Source organism: Aulonocara stuartgranti, assembly GCF_965226115.1.
Source record: "Aulonocara stuartgranti genome assembly, chromosome: 20".
Taxonomy (NCBI): Eukaryota; Metazoa; Chordata; class Actinopteri; order Cichliformes; family Cichlidae; genus Aulonocara; species Aulonocara stuartgranti.
The window spans coordinates 4864618-4874538 of record NC_138956.1 but is presented as its reverse complement, the minus strand read 5'-3'; the positions used below and the strand labels follow the sequence as shown (position 1 = coordinate 4874538).

The 9921-nt window shown below is 41.4% G+C and overlaps 1 protein-coding gene across 1 annotated transcript; it reads left to right on the top strand.

The window, feature by feature from the left end:
* Positions 1–1568: 1568 nt before the first annotated feature.
* perm1a (PPARGC1 and ESRR induced regulator, muscle 1a) lies at positions 1569–9000 on the top strand. The gene is made up of 4 exons (XM_082519285.1): positions 1569–1647; positions 1963–5633; positions 7936–8052; positions 8214–9000. Exons 2-4 carry the CDS (start codon positions 1985–1987, stop codon positions 8342–8344), a joined length of 3897 nt encoding a protein of 1298 aa, XP_082375411.1. The 5' UTR covers positions 1569–1647; positions 1963–1984; the 3' UTR covers positions 8345–9000.
* Positions 9001–9921: the final 921 nt, after the last annotated feature.

Here is a 9921-nt window from a genome sequence, read left to right as displayed (position 1 = left end):
TTAACTGTATTGCTAAATTTCAATAAGCTAATTGAGGTCTCATAATTAAAAATTCTCTTATCAGAAGGAAACAGGAAATATCTGGTTACTTAACGTACACCCTCTAACATTCCTCACAGACTTTGGGTTATATTGATGTACTAGCATCATACAGCTCAGCACATCCCAAAAGTGAGCTATTGGATTGAGATGCGGTGACTGTGGAGGCCATTTGAGTCCAGTGAACTCTCTGTCATGTTCAAGGAACCAGTTTGAGATAATCAGAGCTTTATGACATGTCAGAAGATGAGTACACTGCAGTCACAAAAGGATGGACATGGTCAACAACAATACTCAGACAGGATGTTGAATTTAAAGCATGGAAGTTTCCCCCATCACTGCTGCCAGTCTAAACTGTTAACACAATGCATGATGCATCCACGCTTTCATGTTGTTTATGCCAAGCTCTGAAACCACCATCTGAATGTTGCAGCAGAAATCGAGACTCGTGAGAGCAGACAACATTTGTCCAATCTTCTCCAATTTTGGTGAACCTGTGTGAGTTGTACTCTCGGTTTCCTGTTCTTAGTTGGGAGGAGTGACACCTGGTGTGGTCTTCTGCTGCTGTAGCTCATCTGCTTCAAAGTTTGATTCAGAGATGCTCTTCTGTGTATGCTGTGTTTGCATGTTGTTGCAGTTGTTATGTCTACATGTTTGAATGCATTTCAATGCTGCCATGTGATTGGCTGATTCGATATTTACATCAGTCATCAGATGAACAGTTTATATTAACATGCCATAACCTGACAGACAATAAATGACCTGGACACACACATGTGCTTGTATGTAACACCTAATTATTTATTAAGACTATTTAAATTGAAGTTAATCAGTGTATGGATTGGTCTGTGTATTTTTCACTAAATTGTGTTTTGATCCTTTGGCATTGTTTTTAGAAACTGCCAATAAAGCACCTTTATTTATTTTCTTAAACATCTTTATATATTTTTTTATTTCCTCAGATAAAGCAATCTTATTTTTTTCTTTGTATTTCTGATTTTCAGCCTCAGAAGAGTCACAAATGACGTCTAAGTCATTTGTGCCACTTTCTTCCGTCTGTCTTTCTGGCTCGCCTTAGCTGGAAACATTGCATGGGAAAGTTTCATATTGGCTGTCACCCCATGATGTCACAACAGTGAGGTATCAGCTGACTGACACACACCTCACATGACACCCATATCTGCTGAGGGACCTCTTTTATAGCTGCTCCCAGCCACTCCGGCTACTTGCTGAGGTTTAAGCACACTTATTTGACCAAAAGTCAGGATTAATAATAAAACATACGTAACTTTAATTAAATATGCCAAGAGTTTTTCTGCTAATTAAACAACAGTAACATTAAAGCTACTCTAAAAGCAGATTAGCAGTTTGCCAGGGGAGAATCTATTTAAAGTTCAGAAATGTTATACCTCTGTTAGAGATGGCGGCTGTGAGAACACTGCGTGTATTACGTGATCAGAAGCACCGCTCTATATTTATCAGATCATGGGGCTTGCCTTGTCGCATGCTCACATGCAAGAACACCTACCAGAGGACGTACAGCATGGTGCTGCAGAGACTTCCTTGACCTTCATCTCCTGCAGAGCAGGACAGCTTGAATCAGGACAGGTAGGAACCATGTTTGGATGTAAAAGTACAACAAAACAGCTAAAACACATAAACATTTGAATTCTATATGCTGTAATTTTAATATAAGTAAGTTGTAAGTTGTGGCATTTTAGTTTTATGATTTGCATTGCAATTTAAATTGTGGATTGAAAATGACGCGCACTTAAAATTCATATCCTTGTATTTTTATGAGCAGCTTTATTAATGAGTTGATTTGAGATTAGAGTTTGCTAGTCATCCTGACAAGATCTGTAAATGTTAATATTACCTGATAACAAGGGTTTTACTTGACAGCTCTTTAAATTGATTTTGCAGGTTTTGTTGAAGTTGAAGCAAAATGGAAGAGTTTGAATACAGTGTGGAAATCTGTGACCGTGACTGGGAGCGCTTCTTTGCAGAGTGCGAGGAGTGTAATCTGCTTCCTCCATCGCTAGCAGGTCTCGAAGATTCGGGGATGAGTGACATTGATGACACGGGGTCTGTTCTTGCCATGAGGGCTCAGAGAGTCGATCTAACCGCAGGCTTTTCTGAGACTGACCGCCCTATCGATGGGGCGCCGCACTGTGAGGGCTCTCCTGTGGAACACTACCTCAGCAAACACGGCATAGGAGGGATGGAGAGCGTCCTCTCGGGCAGCGAGGAGGATATCCACCTGCAGTCCGTCAATATGTTTTTTGAAAGGCTGAAAAGTCTGACAGAGCCTGAGCCAAGCCGAGTGAACTTTGGAAAAAACAGTGAGGCAATACAAGAGACGGAGCGGTGCAGCGAAGGGCAGCAGGCCAGTAGAGATGCACTGCCAAAAAACATCCAAAAGTTAAACTTTCTGCCTGCCAGGGGTGAAACAGCAGTTGGCAAAGAGAGCAAGAGGCCTGTCGACACCATCAGAAAGACAAACACACTGAGAAAAGTGCACTCTGACCCCAGCATTTCCTTGCAACATGCAGCCAGTAACTCAGTACTCAACACTAACAAATCAACTGAAACTGAGTTATTCATCAGAGAGGAAGCCTGCACAGAACCCAGAGTCAGCGACGTACAGCAGTGGAATCGTGACTCACTGTGCACGGCCGTCTGCTCAGTGACCACACCAAACAAGGTGCAGACATGCGCACTTCTACATGACTTTAAAGAGGAAGAATTGTTGAAACACCTCTGTAAAAAGTGTGCCACTGATTTAGCCAGTGATTTGGACATGGCAAATATTAAATGGCAGGAAGACCAAACTCCTATTGTTTCACAGTCAGACACAGCATGTTCAAACAAAGCAGTGATCCAAGAATCTCCGTCTGCTTCCATGAAGAGGAAGAGGAGAAAGAAGAGACGGCTCAGTGTGGAGCAAGGCGAAGGTGGGCACGGATACGAGAGGCAGGTTTTAGTCAAGCCGAGCGACTCGGAGGAGGAGCAGTGCCCGTCAAAAGCAGGAACAGGTCTCTGCTTTTCTGAGGATATCAAGTCGTTTTATTTAAACGAACCACAGAAAAATCTCACATCTCTTCTAACACCATATTCAATGACCAGCAGCAGTTTCCCGGTGATTATATCTTCTAATCCTCCATGTGATAGTCAGCACCAATATTTGTCAGAGAGTGTGGGCAGGCAGAGGAGGAGTACAGATACATCCGACAATAATTCAGCAAACAATAGCTCAGCGACCACACTGAGTCAAACTGATGACAGTGCAACGTCTGCACCAAACAGCAGTGCTACTGTGGCAACAAACTCAGAGGTTTGCAGCGAGTCGCAGGAAGAAAAATCAGCTGGACTGAAAATGTATCCTAAACTGCCAGTTTTAATGACAGTAGGTGAATATGGTAAACCAGACATGGGCAGAGAAAGTCAGAGCGGGGACATAAAAGTCGAGGGGCGTCACTCCGTCACTTCACCTGAAAATGAACAGAATCTCACATCTGCTGTAGAGGTCAAAGCAGTAACTCATAGTCTTTTATCGAGCTCAGAGTCAAATGCTACTTCTGTGGAAGTCGGCCAAAATGACAGACAACCCGCCGCTAAGTCAGTCCTGGCTGTGGAGGCTGGAAATTCTGGCGGGGACGAGCCCACACTGTGTCCCAGTGAGGCTGAGCCCCAACAACAGCTGGAAAAGGAGTTTCACAACACAGACCAATTTAGCGGCACAATGGCAAACACCGACTATTCTCCACCTACAGCCTCGACTTTAAAAGGCTTGCTCACAAAACCTCTGCAATTAAAAACTTCTGCCTGCAAAGTTATCAGCGCTCAATTTACATCTGATAGTTTTAATCCCTTGCCCGATGAAAGCTTTCTGTCTAAAAGTTCACCCTGTATAGGTGTGAATACAGAGTGTCCTCTTGAGGTTCACACCTCACCCAAATTAGATATTTCAGAGAAAAGCACAGAAACACTAGCGGCATCACAGATAACAAGCAAGAGTCGAGCAGAAACCAAATCACCCGTGTCTGAAGATGTACTAACAAGTCTTTCAGATATCACAAATGTATCATCCTGCGGTACTCTGAACACAGAGTCACGGTCAAATGGAAATATCAGAGACATGCCAGCAAGTTTCTGTTCATCTGTCAGCGAGCAAGAGTCTGGAGGTCATGGAGGAAAAAAGGGGGACGAGAAATCTGGACTCAAGAGCCCAGACTCAGTGTGCGAGTTGTTGGGAAAAGCGGAAGATGCCATCTTGGTACCCGAAGCTGAATGTAAACCTGAACGGGTGCTGAATCCAGTGTTTGCTATGTCTTCCTTTTGGAGTGAGATGGAGAAGCTGACAATAAACGACATTCTGGGTTTGAGAATGATCAGCAAAGCTGCTCCACCCAGCTCCCTCCCACCGTTACAGGAAAACGAGGAGATGGCAGATTCAGGCTTTTTCACTCAAATAGACGAGTCCACACCCGAGCAAACGACCGAGGACGCCTCTGGTTTCCCCGATGCTGTAGAATCATGTTTTAATCCTAATAGCGCGGCCAATTTTTCCTCTTCACGAAGTGTTTTATGGGAGAGTGAATCAGCCCACGTGAGCCGAAGTGCTGATATTTACCCTGAAAATGTGATGCTGACATCTGTGAGCGACACTTCTCGACCTTTCCTCTCAGAAAAGGCTGAAAAGTCCCTCCGAAAGATTTCCAAAAATATCAGCGTGCACAACTTACGTGCACTCGAGTCTGAGTCATTTAGCTACACGCAGAAATGTGAAACTTTACAAACAGTAGATGAAGGAGAATCTCAGAAAGCAGAGTATGTCTTGCCTAAGCAAGACAAAGGCACAGATCCTCTGCCTTCCTCTCTGACAGACAGTTACAGCATCTCTCTCATAGATATATTTCAGTACTTCTTTGGAGGGAAACAAACTGCTCCCAGCCAACCAGCTGCAGATAACTTAACCACCTTCTACGATGACGGGAATTCAGTCCCTGAAACGTATGATCATTTTTTCTCTGAGTTCGACACAGAAAACTTCTTCTATCCGCTCATCGCAACTGAAGATGAGACCAAAGACAAGCCAGTTCCTATCTTTTCCAGCTCTCGCTCAGCTAACAGAAAATTCCAGTTCCCGGAAGCTTATGATTATTTCTTTGCCTCATCATCCTCATCTGACGAGTCGGAATCCGATGAAGAGGATAACACCGGTCCTGTCAGGGTATTTACCAGGTTCAGCCGCAAGGCGAGCTCATCTCATATTTCTAAAGACATGTATGATGATTTCTTTGCAGAGAACAACCTCAGACAAAACTTCTTCTGGAAAACAACATTCTCCTTCAGGAACATACATTTTTCAGCATCTACAGTCCAAAACCAGGCGTCGCACTCTCTGTCTCTCGTACCTGCGAGACAAAGGGGCGGTTCTCATGCAAGGACAGTTTCTTCTCTGAATGCACTGGGAAATGAAGACGTGATGTTTCCTGATCCACTGCTCTACCACTTTGAGGACAGGGTAGTCAGCCAACTAGCACAGCAGCCTTTCAGATACGAAGACCTGCAGACGGCCGTTTCAAATCCAAGTAAGTCCACTTTAACACAACGATGCACACAGTAACCGTGGAAATGCGTTAGGTTATGAGATTCATTGCAATGTGCAGTGGTCGAATCTTCAGTATGTATCCTGGATTTCAGACATAACAGTTTGGATTGGTTTGATTTAAAAAAGTAAAGAGATGAGATCTCAGTAGCATCTTCACTGAAATTCCAAGTAAATGATTCAATTTGCCTTTATTTTTTGTAAGAAGTTGAAAGGGAAAAAAGACAGAAAATGCATTTTCCCCTCATTCATTCTTTATATTCTCCCAGCTTAACCATCTGATTTTACAAACATGTCCACGTATCAGATAGGGGTCTAAATTTGTCATCGTTGCACAAAGCAGCACTCAGTTGCTTTCAAATCTTAAAATGACCTGTGATCAGAGATGGGCAGTAACGCGTTACTTGTAACGTGTTACTGTAATCCGATTACTTTTTTCAAGTAGCGAGTAAAGTAAGGGATTACTATTGCAAAAACAGTAAATAGATTACCGTTACTTTCCCGTAGGAACGCTGCGTTACTGCGTTACTAAAACCGTGATGTTTTTGGGAGAACGTCTCATGACAGTGATGTAAGCAAGTGTGACGTTCATGACAACAGCTGTGTGCAGATCAACAATGGATAATATATCAAGTGCGTGGAAGTACTGACTTTACTTTGAGTTTGACTCCATAAAAAGTGACAAAAACATTAGCGTCTGCTGCGCGTAGGAAGAAAACTTCTTTTTACAGCGAAAAAAAACCCATAAACTTCCAAGCAAGCACCGAGTGCGCTATGACGTAATGGGAAACTCACAGAGAAACTCGCGGATTCTTCCACTGACCGCTGTGGCACACCTACACCAGGGTAAACCTCCGCCTACCCGCAGTCCTGCTTTACAGGTGAAAATAGAGCAAAAGGACCGCTAGTCTTTGATTTTATTTATTTTCTGCTGTGTTTTACTTGCATCTACTTGAAAGAGTGAGTGTAAACACAAAATATATATATATATATTTTATGTGCTGGAATGTGTTTAAATATTAAACAAATTTCTTCCAGTCAGAGAATGTTGCATATAATTAAATTTTAAAGTTAAAAAATTAAAAGATTAAAACTAATAAAACAAGTTTAAAAAAGAGACTTTTCCATTTGATTACATTTTGTATGATGGATTATGCAGAAAAAGTAGAATTGGGCTGAAAGATCTGTTGCTTTATCACCTATTCAGGTTGTAAATCGTGTTTTTTAAAAGTAACTAAGTAACTAAGTAATTAATTACCTTTGAAAATAAGTAATCATTAAAGTAACGGGATTACTTTTTTGGGGAAGTAATCAGTAATTAGTTACTGATTACTTTTTTCAAGTAACTTGACCAACACTGCCTGTGATCAGCCAAAATCTCCTGAACGAGGCAGCAAACACAGCCCAGAGGAGGTGAATAGAGTCCAGTTGTCTTCTGAACACTTCACCTACAGTATGCTGGACCTGATATTGTTTTCCACTCCAGCCTCAATGGAAAAGTGAAAAAAATTCTGTATTACAGTATCTTAGAGTGACACACTTAAACTTAAAAAAGATGTTTCGAAGAGTAAGATGAAGACTGCTCTAACTGTATGAACCTGTCCAACAGATTGCATCTCTGTGAGGCCTCCAGACAAAAAACCAAAACTAATAGACTATTTTTCATTAAATCAGGTTTAGTTAAGCTCTTTTTTGTTTTCCTCACATGTGGACGACTGTAACGTTGGACATGTCCACTGCTCGGTCAGCTGTTACAGTCCTGACTGGGACAGATTCTCTTTCCTCAGCTGTCACACGATCCGTACTGGACTGCAGGCACGCAGGAGTGAAGCTAAGGGGAATGGTAGTGCGTGATAAGTTGACTTCACTCAATGAGCGTCATATCTGAGCTCTAAGCCGGCTGTAATTGTGTTTGGCTGTGAAGGAAATGAAATTACCTCATATTTATTCATGAGTCTTTATGTGTAAATCCCTCTCCTCCTCCAATGCATTTAATTAATATGCTATATGATATCTGAGCTCTTTTGCTTACCCATGAGGGTTATCTTTAAGGTCACAAATACTCACTAGATATATATATACTTATATACTCCTAGAAGTGAACTGTCTGCAGGTGTTTCGAGGTTTACTGGGGCACTGTGTGAGAGCAGAGGAAGGCCAAACTTGGTGGGATTTTATTTACAGCTGCCAAACACAAATGGATTTCTTTGTACATGGTTGTTCCATTCTTGTGTGTTGCATTTGCACGAACAGCTTACCCACTCAAAACATTTCTGTCTTTGAAGGGTTGGATGCCCCATTCCTGCCGCTCAAACAGTCAGACATGTGTCTGGTTTGCATTGCGTTTGCCTCGTGGGTGCTGAAGACTGCAAATCCACAAGTCGGAGATGCTTGGAAGGCTGGTACGTGTGCAGCATCCGGGTGTTTAATACCACAGAAAATTTCCTTTTCCTGAAATTACAAAATGGTTCTTATTAAGTGACTGCGCTTCAAGTCCTGACACACTGAAACTTGGATTTTAGCAACAGGATTACTCACTTTTTCACTTGCATTTTCCACACAGTTCTGCTGGCCAATGTAAGTGCCCTGTCAGCCATTCGATACCTGCGTAAGTACGTCAAAGCGGAGGCGGCCGGCTGTGAAACGAAACTGCACCGCAGGGCGCTGCCTGCTCCTTCACCTCTCGGCCTCTAAATATGTCGAGGCTGAAGTGATCCATCTTTTCCAGAAAGTCCGCGGCGGATTGTTGAAACACGTTTGCACTGTGATTACTGATCTTACGTCTCACTGAGCTTTCCAGAGAAAGTGTTTATTTTAAGAGCAGTTATTTAACTTGAGTGAAACTTTAACATCCGAAAGTGTTCAGAAAAAAAAATGAAACGACCAAAGGCAAGATGAGGCAAGCTCATCTGACTGAAAGAAGGCTTTAGAAAAATCAGATGCATAAGTATGTGTGAAGCAAGCTTGGAGGTGATGAGTGATAAGTGGATTAGTGTGAGAGACTGTAGAGATTCAGGAGAAATTTACACAAACTTGTTTCCATTACATGACTTTTGGTAGCAGATGCTTCTATTTAAATCAACCAAACTTTTAAAATATTCTTACTCACAGTTATTGTATTTTACAGATTTGCCACTGTAGCCGCTCCCATTCAGAAGCATAATTTATTTAAGGGGGACAGCATTCTGTGCCAGTATCAGTTATATGTATATTATATATTATGTGAATGGTATTTTATGTTAATGACAGAGATCTGTATACTGTTGTCATATGTTGCACTGAGCTGTGGATGTTGATGATAATGGCAGTGATGCCTTTCAGTTGAACTAAAGTAAACAGTGTAGGTTGTGTGCTGTGTGTGTTATTGAAAAAGCAGACGTGCACGCAAACCTTTCTAAACACTAGATGGCGACATAAACTCATGTAACTGGACGCAGCTGTGTGATTTACAATGTCTTTCTTCCCTAGAATAAACAAAATACTGCCGATAAATCAGTACAGAAATATAAGACTAAGCTTATATCACAATGTATTTTAATATACTGTTTAAATTTAAAGAGTTTAAAAGTTTGGTCAGTATTGTTGGTATTCAAAGAGCACTCTGTCAAGACGTTTTGTCCAGCAGGGGGCAACACTGGACCATAAACTCCAAGTGTTTCAAAGTTCTCTTGATTTTTCAAAGGAATCTTTTTGTTGTTGTTGTTTGTTGAGCCAGTTAACACTGACTTATGAATCATTTGAGCATGAAAAAGCTGCCTAATAGTGATGAATCACTGTTGTGTCTACGCGTGACAGACAACTTAGCAAATAGCTTTAAATTGTATCTTCAGGCACTTTGTTACTAGCAGAAATCTAGTTTCTCATAGCTTACAATCATTTTATTAATTAAATCCAGGAAAAATACTAAAGAAAAGACAGATATAAAATAGTATTTTTGCACCAACTAAGGTGGATTTTCATACAAAATACTGACTTTTAAAACTGGTTATAATTGTACAACTCTAACCCTGAAACTCTTGTTTTTAAATCATTTACTGTATTTCCGTGTATGCCTGCATGTTTCAGTCAATTGCACCACATTTTGCTACAAGATGTAAAGAAATTAGAGCGGTCACATGATTTTTCCAAAGCACTGTACAATCTATTAATCACAGGTAAACTGTTGTTTATTATTTGCCTACATGGAAACTAAATGGTGTCTTACTAGACTTTGAAAGAGGCACCTGGTGAGCTAGTGTGTGCAGACTGCAGAAAACCTGTTTTACAACATA